Raw genomic sequence first — 17,873 nt, 5'->3', positions numbered from 1 at the left:
TCTCAGTACATGAGCTCAATTAAACAACATTTAACCTTTCCACAAGATGTCAGACGTGTGCTCTGAATCCTCTTCAGGTTTGTCAGCACGCTGACCCTGGTCAGGATCCGACTGGAGCAGATGGGTCTCTACACCGTCAGTGTCCAAAACGATGATGACTTTAAAGACTTGACCTTTGACCTAGAGGTGAAAGGTGAGACAGTTTGACATCTATTTACACACCGCCCCATTTCCTGAAAACAGACATCCGTTTAAGTCTGGGCCAAGAATAACACCAGCTGTTGGGATCACTGTGAAACTCTGCATGTAATGTAATGTAATGCAATTTAATTTAGTTTGGTGTCTGTGAGATTTTGAATGCTTTTAAAGTCTCATAGATGCTGCATTTATTTGTTAAAAAATACAGTAAAACTAATAAAATGTGAAATATCATTATTAAAGTAGCTGTTGTGATCTTATTGTAACATGTAATTTATTCCTGTGATGCAAAGCTGAATTTTCAACATCATTACTCCAGTCTTCAGTGTCACATGTTAGGATTACTGTGAAACCGTGAATTTAATTAAATTTCATTTCAATTCATGTACTTAAATATTTAACAAAATATTAATTTGTTTAATTTAATTACATATGTTATTTTAAATTGTTTAGTTAAATGATTAATTTATTTCATCAATTAATTTTACTTAATCCAATATGTTATTTGTTTAATTTAAAATGTAAGTAGTTGAATTTAATGTTGATGAATTTATTTGAGAATTTTACTTTATTTCATATTTTAATAGTTTATTTTATTTTAATATTTCATTTGTTTAATCCCATTAAAATATAATATAATATTTAATTATTTTAACCAATTTTAATGCATTTATTTGATAATTAACTTCACTTCATTTCATATTTTAATAGTTTAATATTTAATGTATTATGTAAATAATTGAATATTTTTAAATATGTAATTTAAATATTAAGTTAACCTGAGTACATGTAATTTAATATTTAATTATGTTAATTTAATGTAATATTTAATGCCAATTTTAATTGATTTAATTCAATTAATAAACAAATAAATTACTCATTACTTGTAGTTTAAAAAAAGGCTATTCATCTTTAAGCTTCTTGATCAGTTATTTTCTGTTTGGTTTTTGTGTGTATTAATGTTGTCGTCTGATGTCATTTCCTGTCTCTGTAGTTCCTCCACAGATAACTGAACTCTCTGACCATCAGCTTCCTGGTAAGAAGCACGCGGTCACCTGTGTGGCGGAGGGAGTACCGTCTCCCAGCATTCAATGGTTCAGCTGTGACAGCATGCCCAAGTAATGACACACCTTCATCATCATCATCATCATTACAAAAAAACATCCGACTGTATATGAGTCTGTGCATTTGTTAGGCTCCCACCAAATCGAGCAGTGCATAATGTGAGATGCATCAGCCAACATTTTTTAAATAGTTCCCCTTTAATGACTCTCATTCATATTGAATATAAGTTGTTTGCGAGATGAGTAAATATAGGGCTAATGAGTTTGCAGAGCACTCAGAAAGCATTACATAAACACACACATCAGCGTAATGAAGGTTGTGTCTGTCCATCATCCAGACACTGCACACACACTGATTAAAACACCAAAGAGCTGCACAGAAACACTTCTATATGAATAATATATAGCACATATGCTGTAACGGCCATTAGTGCACACCTTTCCTATCACAGCTCACTTCCTTCGTGGGCGCAGCACACTTATGAGGGCACTGCATTAAGTGTGTGAGCAGATATAATGCATGTATATTACTGGGTCTGTTTGTTCTGGTTTGTAAATTGCCTTTGTGCATTTTGTTAAAGTACGTATTATGTAAAATATTCATTTTCACATTTTTTACATGTTTGGGAAGATGTATAAGATGTTTAGGACCTACTTAATTTGCTATATAGAGATTATTTGCTAAAATGTGCAAAATACAAATATGATTATAAAAAAAAATATTACATATAAATATACAAACACACACACACACACACACACACACATATATATATATATATATATATATATATATATACATATATATATATACATAAAACACACACACATATATATATATATATATATATATATATATATATATATATATATATATATATATAAAGCATATACTTAATGTTAAATGTAATAATAATAATAATAATTATATATATATATATATATATATATATATATATATATATATATATATATATATATATATATATATATATTACTTAAAAAATAAATATTAAATGAAATACCAAATATTTAATAATTAAAATATTACATAGATTAAAATTCATTATCAAATAAGGAATTATTATTTTTTTTGTTTCATTTGCTAATTTACTTTGTTTAAAATTAAGTACATTTATTAGCAAATAAATATGTGTAAAATTTAATTAGATATTTAATTTGTTTAACTTTTTAATTAGTTTAATAAAGTTGAATTTAATAATTTAATTTCATACTTCGTTCAACTTTTTAGTTTAAAGGGGGGGGGGGGGTGAAATGCTATTTCATGCATACTGAGTTTTTTTACACTGTTAAAGAGTTGGATTCCCATGCTAAACATGGACAAAGTTTCAAAAATTAAGTTGTACGTTTGAAGGAGTATTTCTGTTCCAAAAATACTCCTTCCGGTTTGTCACAAGTTTCGGAAAGTTTTTTTCGAGTATGGCTCTGTGTGACGTTAGATGGAGCGGAATTTCCTTATATGGGTCCTGAGGGCACGTTTGCCGGAAGAGCGCGCGCTCCCGTATAGCAGAGCACTGAGAGCACAACAGACTTCACTGATCAGAGCGAGAGCGTCGCGAAATGTCAAAAAAGAAATGTGTTTTTGGTTGCCAGGACAAGACAACCCTGCACAGATTACCAAAAGAGAAACAGCATTAAGGGACCAGTGGATGGAGTTTATTTTTACAGAGCATCAACGGAGTTGTGCAAGTGTTTTTGTTTGTTCCCTGCATTTCGAAGATGCTTGTTTTACAAACAAGGCCCAGTTTGACGACAGATTTGCGTATCGTTTATTTCTTAAGGATAATGCAGTCCCAACGAAAAAGGGTCACGATCGTGTGTTGGAACCGCAGGCGGTGAGTAAAACTGCTTTCCTCAAGGTAAAGTCACAGCTTCCAAACGCTCTCAACGCAAAAGCCTACTGGCGCTCGTGATTCTTTAGCTCCGCCCACACGTCACGCCTCCAGCCGGTCGTGTTTTTCGGGGAAAAATCGGTACAGATTATCTTTCTCTTATGAATATAATAAAACTAAAGACTTTTTGGAGTTATGAAGGATGCAGTACTACTCTATAGGTACTCAAGATTAACAGGATATTGAGTGAAAACGAGCATTTCACCCCCCCCCCCCCCCCCTTTAATAAAATATGATATTAAATATAATAAATATATATTTTCTTACAGAAAATTGGAGAAACACTGCAAACATATGCTTGTATTATGTTATAATAACTAATATAAAACACAACTAATATTTATATCTAACCAATATGTATATACTGTACAGTATGCAGTAATCAGTACATTAATATTCCCGTCTGTTGTCATCAGGTGCAGTAACAGAAGTGTGGCGTGGAGCCCTCTAGAGGAGGATCCTGAGAAAGTCACCATCCAGACGAACTTCACCTACAACATCAGGCGCAAGATCCACCAGGTGCACAGTCAGCTGACTCTCCTGCGGCCGCAGCTGCTCTCCATCCGCTGCGAGGCCCGCAACGAGAGAGGAGCCCGAGCCCGAGACATCAGACTGGTCCACAGCAGTGAGTCACGTGTGTGTGTGTGTGTGTGTGTCGGGAGGGAGGGTGTTAAAGCCTCTTTCTGAATGTGTGAAATGAGGATCTACTGAATGGAGCAGCACACGTGGAGATCAAACACAGAAGGACTTTCATTAGCTCCGTGAACGTGGCGTGAAACCCGTCGAGCTCTTTGAAAACCTGATACTGGTTCAGCCGTGAGAAAACCCAGAGCGGCGGGAAACACTTCTTATTGACTCTATATATGAGCCCACAGTCTTATATATGAGCCGGTTGCTTTGATTTAAAGTCAACACGAGTCTTCGGTTTTGTACCATTTTGACATATTTTAATGTGTAAGGGTTATTCAATGAGAGAAATGTAGCACAGGAAATTATTTTTAACTGAGTTGATAAAGACTGTGTTTTCTCTCCAGCGTTGTTTTCTCAGGTGGCCGTTCTGGCTGCTGTCTTAGCGCTGGTGGTCATCGCCATCATCTCCATCATCATCCTCGTCGCTGTGTGGAGGAAGGTCAGTGACCTCACTTCCTGTCTCTCTGACTCAGACGTAGCGTTTAGGTTTTAACAATTGCTGAACTGGAACTCTGCAGAAGCCGCGCTACGAAATCAGGTGGAAGGTGATCGAATCGGTCAGTTTGGATGGACACGAGTACATCTACGTCGACCCCATTCACCTGCCCTACGACCTGGCCTGGGAGATGCCCCGGGACAGTCTGGTGCTGGGTGAGAGCGGGACACACTTCCTATAGTCTTATCTCAATACTCAGCTTTTCCTGTGCATGGACACTGAACACAGGCCTAGCAATCATTCATTAAGTCCAGGTGTTTTTGTACTGAAATGCATGTGTTTCTTCAGGCCGGACGCTGGGATCTGGAGCCTTCGGGCGTGTTGTGGAGGCGACGGCGTACGGTTTCGGCCACTCGCAGTCCGCCACTAAAGTGGCAGTGAAAATGCTGAAATGTGCGTGTGAAACACACACATATGTGAGTGTGATCGATGATTGTAGTTAATGGTGTTGTGTGCTCACTGCAGCGACGGCGCGGAGGAGCGAGACTCAAGCTCTGATGTCTGAACTCAAGATCATGAGTCACCTGGGTCCTCACCTCAACATCGTCAACCTGCTGGGAGCCTGCACCAAACACGGTGAGCAGACGGCAGCCGAGCCGGCCCGCACATTTAACGCTGCTGAACTCCTTAGATCAGACCTTTTTCAGGTTTGTTGTGTCTTTATTTGTTGTTCCGCAGGGCCGCTGTATCTGGTGACAGAATACTGCCGCTATGGGGATCTGGTCGACTATCTGCACAGGAACAAGAACAGCTTCCTCCAGTACTACGCCGACAAGAACCACATTAACAACGGCAACCAGATGTGTAACGACAGCGATGTGAAAGAGTAAGATAATTGAGCATTCTTCTTTTGCACATATCAATAAAAGTTTGGAATTATTCTTTTTTTATGTTTTTGAAAGACGTCTCTCCAGTTCACCAAGGCTGCATTTCTTAATTTTCAGTAAAAAACTGTGGAATATTATTGCAATTCCAAGTAGCTGTTTTCTATGCGACTATATTGTAAAATGTAATTTATTCTTGCAAAAGCTGAATTTTCAGCATTGTTACTCCAGGTTTCAGTGTCACATGATCCTTCAGAAATCATTCTAATATTTTGATTTGATGCTGCTTCATGTTTTTGTGGAAAAACGTGATACATTACTGTTTAAAAGTTTGGAGATATATACTTTTATTCAAGGCTGCATTCAGTTAATCAAAAGTGGCAGTAAGGACAATTATGATGTTAAATAATATTTCTATTTTCTATTTCAAATAAAATATAGATGTATTTATTTAAAAAATAAATTGTAAATAATTTTCTAATAAAATTATTTTGCCCTTTCTATTCATCAAAGAATCCTTAAAAATAAACTGCATCACAGTTTCCACATAAATGTTAACCAGCACAACAGTTTTCAACATTGATACTGATCAGAAATGTTTCTTGAGCAAATCAGTTTATTATTATGATTTCTGAAGGATCATGTGACACTGAAGACTGGAGGAATGATGCTAAAAATTCAGCTTTGATCACAGGAATAAATGACATTTTTAAATATTTAAAATGGTAATAATATTTCACTGTTTTTAGCAAATAAATGCAGCCTTGGTGAGCAGAGGAAACAAAAACTTTAAAATATTAGTTATTCCATAATTTTTACCGGTAGTGTAAGTTTATAAATAACATGAAATGCCATGTTAAATATCAGTCATGCTCAAGTGTAGCATTCTATGTAATTGGCTAATAAATCTGTGCTCTGCAGATACGTGTCGTTCGGCAGCGAGTGTGATGGAGGATACATGGACATGACCAAAGACGAGCAGACCCAATACGTGCCAATGCTGGAGCTCTCAGACTCCATCAAGTACGCAGATATCCAGCCGTCACCCTACGAGTCTCCTTACCAGCAAGACATCTATCAGGAGCAAGGTACAGTACTGCAGACCTTCAGATCAGCTGCAGCTACAAGCCTCTCAAAGCTCGGCATTACTGTGATACTGTCTTCTTAATACAGAAAACCCCCAAAAATATTCATTATAAAACATCAAATTGTGCATTTTAATTGCATTGCATTTATTAATAAATATATTTTGTGCAAAAAAAAAAAAACAACAACACATTATTTATATAAAATTGTGCATTTTGATTGCATGTATAAATAATTATCTATTACAGTTATTTCAGTAAACAATTATTATTAAAATATTTCTGATTTGCATTGCATTGCATTTGTTATTAATAATTAATAGCACAGTAAATTCAGAAAAGTAAAAAATATATATTAAAAATAATAATTATTTATAATAATCACAATTAACGCTTATAAGAAACATTTCTGATTATTATCAGTGCTGAAAACAGTTGTGCTGATTCAATTTCTTTTCAGAGGTGCTTCAGAGAATACCATGGTATTGCATGTTTTTTTTTGTGTGTGTTTGCAAACAGATGTTGTGTGTGTGTGTGTGTGTTTATCACAGGTCACAGGGTGGATCACTCTCTGGTCATCAGTGATTCTCCGGTTCTGAGCTACACTGATCTCGTGGGTTTCAGTTATCAGGTGGCCAAAGGCATGGAGTTCCTGGCTTCAAAGAATGTGAGTGTCTCTCTCTCTCTCTCTCTCTCTCTCTCTCTCTCTCTCACACACACACACACACACACACATATCTAAATGAACACATGTCAGCTCTGTTGTTTAAGATTAAGTCTACAGACAAACTCAGACCCAAAATCTTTGTCTAACACTTCCAGTTTTTGTCCCCGAGGTAAAACCAAACACACACATACTTTGGGATGCGAGAATGTCATTATTAAAATGTTTAAATTGCAAAAAAAAATAAATAAAAATGTTCTTCTGCAGTAATTCTGTCTTGTTTTTCCAGTTCAAATATCTTAACATTCTTAAATCAAGATACATTTACTTAAGACACGAAATGACTTAAATTATTAAGTGATTTTATGACTTTAACGAGAGCAAATATTTGACTATGGGTTCAAAATCAAATTGTTTTCCTTTTACATTTTACAAACTTAATATGTAAAGTCATTTTTAAGTTAACTTACTTAGACAATTAACTTTTACAGTTAACTTTACATTAGACAATGTAAAAATACAACGTGATTCACATGAAATGAACAGTAAAAAAAAAAAAAAAAAAAACAGAAACTAGTTAAAACTGAATTAACTACAAAAAGGTTTTTTATATATATATATATATATATATATATATATATATATATATATATATATATATATATATATATATATATATATATATATATATATGAACTTCTTGACTATTGTTGTATTTATACACTAAACAGTTTCCATGAGGAATTGAGATAAGCTGTCAAAATTTGTGAACCTATTTCAGCAATCTGTCTCCACAAATATCATCTTTATTCCATATTAGTCCAGGATAAGTCATAGTAATACACACGTTTTTCTTGGCTGCTTGCAATGCTGTAATAAAATCTGTAACATATGATAAAATAAATGTGTTGTGTTCTGACTTTAGAAAACGGCAATAGCTAATAAAAATGCTGACCTGGCATTTCTAAACATAAGACCGAAAATGATCACATTAATCCAATTGCTCACCTCCTTTGACCCAAAGGTGTCCGTCATGCATGTTTTAATATAAACTCACATCACCATCTACTGACATAAATGTGTACTGCACCAGTAAGTAGACTAACCTTCTTTGAAATAATGAGAGAAACTGCTAAGTAAAACGTCTTTCTGTCTGTCTGTCTGTCTGTCTGTCTGTCAGTGTGTGCATCGGGATCTGGCAGCAAGAAACGTTTTGATCTGTGAGGGCAAACTGGTCAAGATCTGTGACTTTGGACTGGCCAGAGACATCATGCACGACAACAACTACATCTCCAAAGGCAGTGTACGTGCATCCTGTGGTTTACGGTCTCTACGACTGTAATAAAGCCCAATGAAACCAACACATTCAATCAAACAAACTCTGGTTGCTGATTAAAAGGTCTGTGTGTTTGTCTGCAGACGTTTCTTCCTCTGAAGTGGATGGCGCCGGAGAGCATCTTTCATAACCTGTACACCACGCTGAGTGACGTCTGGTCCTACGGCATCTTACTGTGGGAGATTTTCACTCTGGGTCAGTCTGTTCCCCTATTCTTTCTCCACACTGTCTATGTGATTTGGGAAAATAAAGGTTTCATTTTAGTCTCCCAAATAGAAATGAACAATAAAGTATGTTTTAGCTGAAATGTGTGTTCTGAGCAAGCATGGGGTTGATTTCCAGGGGAATGCACGCTTTGAAAACATTTATAGATTGAATGCAATGAAAGTCGCTCTTTATTTTTGATAAAAAAAATAAATCCATAGAACATTTTTGTAACTTAAAATAGAAAACTGATTTCATTTTGGCAACATTTTCTCATTTTCATTTAGTGTAAATGAAAGTACTTAACAAAAATTAGGAAATAAAAAATTAAGAAACACCATAGAGATTATATATATTTTTTTTTAAATGACAAAAGCTATAACTAAAATATATAGAAAATATAAAATTCAAATCTTATTCAAAATATGTACAAAAAAATTGTATATCACTGATACTAATATAACACTAGTATAAATGTAATGGAAATGGAAATTACTTTTACTTTTGGGCAGCTGAAGTTGTACAAATGTAATATTATAATTTAAATTAACTTTAAAAAATGTATATAGACATTAAAAAACACAATTACTTAAACTTCAAGATTAAGATATAAACATAAAAATAAAAACATTCAAAATATTAATACAAGTTATCGTAGTATCTCAGTTACACTAAAATAACACTATTAATCTTTGTTAACATTAATACAAATATAACTGTTAATTGTTATAGTTTGTGTTAGCTCAGGTCCATTAAATAATATAACAGACACAACCCTTTGGTTTTAATAATGTAATGTTAAAATGATCATTAACTAAGATTAAAATATAATTTTTTTTTAGCTCATAGAAATGTAGTTAACTATTTTAACAACTTGAACCTAATAGTAAAGAATGACCAAATACTTATTTATTTATTTTTGTCTATAAGAGATTTATAACAATTCATTTTAAGCATGTTCTGTCAGTACTCACTTCCTGTTCTTTCACTCCCAGCGTTTCTGCTTTTTGAAATGTGAAAATCTGTCTTTATTGGTGATTTTTGTGTGTGATTTTGCAGGAGGAACCCCGTATCCAGACCTGCCCATGAATGAGTTGTTTTACAGCGCTCTGAAGAGAGGATACCGCATGACCAAACCCTCGTACGCCTCCGAAGACATGTATGTCTGAATGACAAATACATAAACAAGTGTTGCTACATGATTATTATTACACATATGCTCGAGTTCTACAGTCATACAGTAAATAAGGTCTAAGTGCATAGTAACAAGCAGGTTTGTTTTAAAAAAGAAATCCTGGACATTTCTTGTGGTTTTTGTGAATGATTCGGCGGATTTGGTGTGAATGCTTGTGGTTTTGTTCCTCTGCAGTTATGAGGTCATGAGGAAATGTTGGGATGAGAAGTTCGAGAAGCGTCCGGAGTTCTCCTTTTTGGTGCACACAATGGGGAACATGCTGTCAGACGGATATAAAAAGGTTTCCTTTATGTTCCCTCTTTCATTAGCTGATGCTTACTGCATAGATTTGTGAAGAAATTCGAATTGGAATATTCATTTTCTCAGTAATTCTGTGGTGATGATTTTTGCTACTTTCTGAAATCACACAAAGGAACATTCGGAGAGAGGCAGAACTTAAATGTAAATTTGAATGGGAAGGAATTTAAATATTCAATTGAGAAACGCTGACACATTTTAAACAGACCTTCTGTCATGATATGAATAAACTATGAAAATGAAAAGTCACAAAGCAATTATATTGATAAATTGTAAAAAAATATGACTTGAAATAACATGAAATACATTTTTTTTTACTTACATTATTTAAATTATTTGCTATGAAAGTATTTCTTATTTCCATTTAGTTTAACTTAAGGTACTGAATTAACTGCAACTAAATATACAAATATATATATATATATATATATATATATATATATATATATATATATATATATATATATATATATATATATATATATATATATATATATATATATATACATATATCTCTGAGGTATCAAAATCATGTCCCTTCATATCATAATGAACTCAAATGAAATCTGTTGAATTCCTCTTAAGTGTGGATTATTTGGTTTTATTTGAAAAACAGAAGTGCACAGCTTTGATAAGTTAGAAACATTGAATGCGTTTACATGCGCCCTCATTATGCAATTCTAATGGGTTTTTGGAAATATTGCAATTTAACTTTGCCTCATTCAAATGTAATACTTCATTCAAAATAATGCAGTTAAGCTCATAATCGTATTGACTAGGGATGCACCGATAACAATACTGGTGTGTGTAAATAACCGAAGGATATACAGTCAAACCAAAAATGATTCAGCGACCAGATAATTCAATATTCTTATTAATGCCAAGTATGAATGTCAAGTGTTTTAAGTATTTTACACTTATTCCAAAATAATAACTCAAGGCAATAACAATTTAAACAATATATTTGATTTGTGGACTATACAAACCTCAGGTCCCATACACAGAGATTTAATTTAAATTTCACCAAGCTGATTACTCACTAAAAACTCCCACACAGGGGATTTCAGAACATGGGACAGAAATGTCTATATATATATATATATATATATATATATATATATATATATATATATATATATATATATATATATATATTCATACCTATAGGTTATATTATTATAAATTATAAATAATATATTATTATTAAATAATATATTATTAATAATATATTATTATTATTATAAATATTGTTGATATTTTTTTTTCTTATCTCTGCCTTTTAATTGCTGTTGGACAATAATAAATAATTAGTATTCTATAAGATTTTTTCTATATTTTCTTAATGACTAACACCTTTTTTTGTTGTTGCCATTTTTATAACAGAATAAATTATTAATATAATTATTACACCGGAATGAGAGTATAATTCCTAGTCATACTGGCCTAGAAAATCGCAACTTTAAATTTTCCGTCTGTCTTAGCACACAATGTAAGTATTAAATAGGAAGAAAAGTGGAAAAATATTGAAACTCTTTGGTCATTTTTGAGGGAGATGCTAACGGTCTAATCCGATTCAATGATCTATGCTAAGCTAAGCTAAAAGTTCTACCTATTCTACCTAAAAGTTCTGAGCCTATTTTCAAAAATAGTGGAGTTTTAAACACATTGCAAGATACAATTATGACCCATTCATTTCCACGGTTACTCAAACAGTGTATAAATGATATGCAGAAAGCAAGAACATTTAGATTATCACAGAACATTATTATCAGTGATGAGAAAATGTGAGAGTGCAGAATTCAGTCAGTACACACACACTCAACAAAACTCAGACATTTCAGCCATGACTCATCTGAACGCCTCTGAATGCTGTAAAAACTTGTACAAAGAAATCTGATGCAACAAATTTAATGGCCCAATTAACCCTTTTTTCATTTTCGTTTTCACTTTATTCATCAGAGCCGCTATATATTTAGTTTAATTGTGGAGGGGGGGCAGCAACCGGCAGAAACATAAATCGGAGCCTATGGATTCAGATATATGACTTTCACTTAAGTACTTTATAAAATCACACAATGAAAAGGAAACTTTAACATTCAGTGAAACTCAAATGCATCAGTACTCTGTTTAAATGGGAGCAATCTTTTATTTAAGAATGACAGCGAACTATATTTTATGGTATAAATATAAACCTCATATGTTGTAAGTAAATTCTAATTATAATATTCCTAAACTTTTGCTAAAGTACTTTCACTCTGAACCAAACTAAGCTTGCACCCTTGCTGAGAAGAGTGATTTATTTTATTCTAAACTTTTGAGCAATAGCTAATAAGGGAAGGAATTTGAAGCAAAATATGCATAAAAAACACCTTTTACAAACCAATTGGAAAACAAATCTGTGATTTAAATGTTCACAAATGTATAAAACTGATCAGAGATCAGGTAAAAACCATAGATTAAGCATCATCCTCATCATGTGTCCCCTCAGAGGTACTGTCAGGTCAGCGACAGCTTTCTGAAGAGTGATCACCCCGCAGTGGCCCGTGTGAAGCCACGTGTCCCGTCTCCATTCCCGGGAACCTTCCCTCCTCAGTCTCCCTCCTCAGATCTGAGCCCGAACCCTGTCCCGCGCCCGCAGGCTGACGGAGACACCGCTGAGGCTCCACATAACGAGTACATCATCCCCATCCCTGACCCCAAACCGGAGGAGGAGACCCAGGACGATGGGATGGTGCTGACGGAAATCCCCTCGAGGTAACGCTGACTTCATGTGTGCTCAAAAATAAATTAGATGACCGCAGAGGATGAAGGAAAGATGAGACATCGCCTCTTCCTTACACGGGGGGACCACTTCTCCTTTTTATTCAAGAAGCGCATGATTAATCTGTTCATCTGTGCAAATGGAAGTCATTTTAACATGAGAATGAGAGCGTGTACTTAAACTGTGATTGATGGATTGATTGACTGATTTAAAGTGAATTTATATGGTCAAGCAACATATGCATCCATGGTATAAATTTGTTTGTCATGTGTGTTCAATGTTTTTTTATAAACAATATTAATACTTTTTGATCATTTAATATGATAAAATATAAAAGATAATTAATATAAAAATATCTAATATTAAAGTGATGAATTATCAGTATCAGTATGTGTGTGTGTGTGTATGCTGTATATACATATATCAGATATACTGTAATTTATATAATAGAAAATATAATAAAACAAAGGCTATATATATATTTATATTATTAATATAATAAAAATATTAATGCAATATGATCAAATTGAGTATATCATAGAAATAGAATATAATACAATGTTATTAATATTAATTATTATATTTAGATATAATATAATATAAATACTGTATTTATAACAAATAATTTATCACATGGATTATGAATATGTCCCTCTGATTTTTGACAACGACAAAGTGTTGTAATACTTGGTCTCAGTTTTCAATACTATTTATTTATACTGTTTTATCATTTTATATATTTTATATTACATATAGTTCATCAGGAGATTAATTACTAACTTTTCTTTAAAGATCTTGGGCCCTGTAATACACTTGGCGCAATGCGATGCAAGGCACAATGCAAGTGTGTTTGCTAGTTTCGGCGCAGTCCAGCGCCACATCATTTAATTAGCAAATGCATTTGCGCTCATTTTTGCGCCCATGGGCGTCCTGGTCTAAAAAAGAGGTGTGTTCAGGCGCATTGCTGGGGCAATGCTATTTTCAGGAGCTGAAAATGGACTGCGCCATAGACCACCTCAAACCTGGTCTAAAGTCTGGCTCAATGTTTTTTCTTTGTTTTTTAAAGAGCGTACACGCTGCTTATTAAACACAGGGACGCACAGCAGCACACAAACATGCCACATATTAAAATTTAAAGGATTGCAATGCATAAGATTTTTTTTTTTTTGTAGGCTAAATATATATACAATATATTTATATATATAAACACATTTATCAGATTTAGACTATCTATTTGCTTGCACACGAGCAGCTCCGTTTCATCTCGGAGACGCGTTCTGTCTTTGCGCTTGCCAAATTCTGCCGTGTAAATAGCAAAGCCGTCATGGAACGAGCGCAACTGGCTCTTAAAGGGAATGGAAGATGAGACTTTGATTGGTTTATTGCAAGTTACGCCCCAAAAAACGTCCATTACTCATTAAGAAAATAGGGACAACCCGTTTTGACCATTCGCCCTGGCGCGCCAACTGTTTTCCCGTCGTTAAAATAGAAAAGTGGATTTGGACATGCCCTGAGTGCACCTGCGCCGTGCGCTTTACACTTTACATTTAGATGGTTAAAATCGGGCCCCTTGTCTTTTATATGGATGTAAAATGACTTCCAGTAATGCAGTAACCCAGAAATCCTCTTTTAAATAATGTACTCTTTGTTAAAGGCTCCTCCTGGAGGTTCAGACTTTATAACTGTGTGTGTGTGTTATTGTGATGTTAAAGGTGCTCTTTTTTTCTCTTCTAAAGCTTGTTAAGTTCTGATGAGGAGACGGTCTCGATGGAAACCCCGAGCACCGAACCCGAGCACGAGGAGCTGCTGCCAGATCATTCTGGAAGCCCAGAAGTGGAGGAGAGCTTCCTGTGACATACTTCGGCTTCCTGTCATCATGAAGTAATTTTAATGTACATTTTGAGCAGATTTTTATCAAATGCATCAGAATGATATGCTAGATTTCCTCATGTGCCCTTAAAGACCATCTGTGAAGGTTGAGGTTGTATTCTTTTTTACTAAAGTGGTACAATGCAGTATTTAAAACTGCAGAAGGCAAAGCTACAATCAGATGATACGTACATTAGTTGTGTTAGGTTTCAAATCAAACTTCAGAGTGTCAATCAGCAAACATATATGATGTGCTATATTGTACTTTTTGTGTTAAAATCAATCTCAGCATTTTTAAATTGAGTCCATATTTCATTTTTATGTTCAGACAGCTGTCTTTGACTTAATTTTAACATCAGTTTTTTTGTCAAGATTCTTGTAGCAAACTTGCACTTTAATGTTTATGAGTGATTGCAGCAAATAGATTATACACATGCATGTGATTATTTGTGATTTAAGTTTCTATTTTTACATTCCACAAATGGATCCAACAGAACCATGGAAGCCTGTTTCCACCATGGACAAAAATAAATAAATCAATAAATAAAGGTAATTGTGAAGTTTATCTCAAAATCCCTTTTTTTCCATGCAACTCTGAGAAAATGTCAGAATTATGAGATATAAACTCAGAATTGCGAGAAGTAATCTGGCAGTTCTGAGAAAAATAAAATTGTGAGATATAAAACTAAGAGTTGCGAGATGTATAATATAATAATAAAAAAAGGTAATTGCAAGTTTATATTTTACATTATATCTCATTATTCCGACTTTTGTCTTTCACAAATGTTAGTTTATGTCACAAATCTGACTTTTTTCCTTCACAGTTAGGAGTTTATATCTCATAATTCAGACTTTTTTCTCTCAAATGTTAGTTTATATCACCAATCTGACTTTTTTCTTACCAGGTAGCAGTTTATATCTCATAAATTTAGACTTTATCCCTGCAATTATAAGTTTGTCTCCCAATTCTGACTTTTTTCCCCACATTATGAGTTTATATCTCATAATTCAGACTTTTCCCCAAGCAATTACAAGTTTGTCTCACAATTCTGATTTTTTTTCCCACAATTATGAGTTTATATCTCCTAATTCAGACTTTTTTCTTTTGCAAAGTATATGTCACAAATCTGACATTTTTCTTCACATAATTCTGCCTTTTATTTCACAAATGTTAGTTTATATCACATATCTGACTTTTTTCTTCACAGTTAGGAGTTTATATCTCATAATTCAGACTTCTCCCCTGCAATTACAAGTTTGTCTCGCAATTCTGACTTTCCCCCCACAATTATGAGTTCGTCACATAATTCAGTAATCTCTTTTTTTTTAATCCCATGTTGGAAACAAGCTTCCATTCAGAACACAAGGCATATTACAGAGTCATACTGACAGCATATCTGAACTGACTCTGTCTCTGTACAGTAGAAAGTATATCTAAATGACTCATGGTACATCAGAAAGACATAATTTAGTAGATGTTTTCCATCCAAAACATTTTATATTGGAGATCATTTGACATGCTCTTGGCAGGTTTCTTCCACTGAGATGAAACTTTACATGCAGCCCAGGTTTTTCATCCTCAAATGATTAGTTCAGTATCATCCACACAGTGTTTGAGTACTTAAAATTGAACTTTATTTCATGCAAACATTTAATATATCCAAACACAGTTTGAGAAGGTGAACATAAAGGCTTCGTCTTGTCTGCTTGTCTTGTTTATTATTGATTTTAACCCTAGGCGTTCGTATGTATGCACAAGGCCTTAATACATTGCACATGTCAGTACTTATATCACATAGTCAAGTTACACACTCTAAGGTACCAAAGCTTTATGTATGTTTACAAGTATATTTTTGTATAGATATTTTGTACATTGCTCTTTTACACATTCTATGTATGATCAAAAATAAATCTGTGATACATTCTTTAATCATCTTTCAGTGGTCGTTCTTTCATGCTTTTGGAGATTTAATGGAGGTGTAAGTTATGCTCTACGGTATCAACTTTGCCCCAGAAACAACAGACTTTAGCAAAAGGCTCAGTTTGTTCCTAATTTAGTTGTTAGAGATTAACAAGAGCTGTGCAGTTTTAATTTCTTATGGGTTTATCATAACTTAACCATAATACTAAAACTGAAAAAAAAAAACAAAAAAAAAACTCTATCAAACTAATACTGTAATGTTTTAGGCAAAGAAATCCTGGTTTGTCTTCAGGATATGATTTCAGTACATCTCACTGAAGACTTTTGAGATGTCAGTTTAATGGATTATACTGGAAATAATGTATTTCCTTCTGCAGACAAAAGCAACAGAAAAGCCTTAAAGTGAACAAAACTGATTAGAGGCAAACACAGCTGGAGTCTTTCTTCATGTGATATTAAAGAAGCTGTTGATGGCCTGTTGTTCACATGTAAACACTGGTCATGGGGCTGAATGAACACAGGAGTGTTTTGTTCAGGAGGTCATGGAGAGACTGATCAATGATCAGGGACTCATTCGTTTCACTTGAGTACAGTGGTTTAGACGGAAAACCCAACATGGACCGACTGAGGCCTGTTCAAGCTCAGATTGAGCTTCAGATCAGAGATCATCAACACGCTGCAGGAGCTTTGATGAAGATCTTCTCGTCTCAATCTTAAGATTCACTGACATTCAGGTAAACCTTTTTTTCTTATAAAAATGATTACATTTAAGTGAGTTTATGCTTATGACAAGCACAAATGTTTGTTCATTCATTGATTTTTCTTACCACATTTTTTAAAGCATAAACTGGTTTTGAAACTGAAACTAAAGCTATTAAAAAAACTATTTTTCATCGAAACAAAGCTTTAAATATTAATAACAGATGAAATATATGATATATATATATATTTATTATTATTTATTTATTTATTTTCTTCTTTTCCAGCCTTCATGCACAATCATATATCACTTATAAATGATCAAATACTAACTGAATAGTAGTTATTACGATTGATATGGTTTGAAATTGGCAAAATTTGCTTGGAAAATATTCAGTTCAATATTTGTACAGTATAGCGCTTTTTACAATACACATTTCAAAGCAGCTTTACAGAAAATGCATGTGTCTAAATTACAAAGCAGAAGTGAATGTGTCCAGGTAATGTTCGTTTCACAAATTAACAGTGCAAGATAATAGAATCATACAGTTATCTTTAACACATTCTGTCAACTTGGATAGTTTAGAAATTTCATCTGGTCTTGACGAAATATATAACTGAGTATCATCGGCATAGCATTTGAAAGTAATTCTATGT

General features: G+C 33.7%; 1 protein-coding gene across 1 annotated transcript in view; it reads left to right on the top strand.

Moving 5' to 3' along the window:
• LOC128027781 (platelet-derived growth factor receptor beta) overlaps positions 1-16,526 on the top strand; it is a 39,129-nt gene extending 22,603 nt beyond the window's left edge. Inside the window, exons 8-23 of the mRNA XM_052615649.1 lie at positions 78-193; positions 1,193-1,316; positions 3,592-3,800; positions 4,210-4,304; positions 4,384-4,516; positions 4,650-4,754; positions 4,827-4,937; positions 5,040-5,187; positions 6,107-6,273; positions 6,822-6,937; positions 8,115-8,237; positions 8,354-8,465; positions 9,534-9,633; positions 9,844-9,949; positions 12,455-12,720; positions 14,464-16,526. Of these exons, the coding sequence (XP_052471609.1) occupies positions 78-193; positions 1,193-1,316; positions 3,592-3,800; positions 4,210-4,304; positions 4,384-4,516; positions 4,650-4,754; positions 4,827-4,937; positions 5,040-5,187; positions 6,107-6,273; positions 6,822-6,937; positions 8,115-8,237; positions 8,354-8,465; positions 9,534-9,633; positions 9,844-9,949; positions 12,455-12,720; positions 14,464-14,581 (2,149 nt within the window). The 3' untranslated portion in view covers positions 14,582-16,526. The remainder of the gene's footprint in view (positions 1-77; positions 194-1,192; positions 1,317-3,591; positions 3,801-4,209; positions 4,305-4,383; positions 4,517-4,649; positions 4,755-4,826; positions 4,938-5,039; positions 5,188-6,106; positions 6,274-6,821; positions 6,938-8,114; positions 8,238-8,353; positions 8,466-9,533; positions 9,634-9,843; positions 9,950-12,454; positions 12,721-14,463) is intronic.
• The last annotated feature ends 1,347 nt before the right edge of the window (positions 16,527-17,873 follow it).

The sequence above is a fragment of the Carassius gibelio genome, chromosome A14, assembly GCF_023724105.1.
Source record: "Carassius gibelio isolate Cgi1373 ecotype wild population from Czech Republic chromosome A14, carGib1.2-hapl.c, whole genome shotgun sequence".
Classification (NCBI taxonomy): Eukaryota; Metazoa; Chordata; class Actinopteri; order Cypriniformes; family Cyprinidae; genus Carassius; species Carassius gibelio.
The sequence above is the reverse complement of the archived record's forward strand: the minus strand, read 5'-3'. Positions and strand labels throughout refer to the sequence as shown.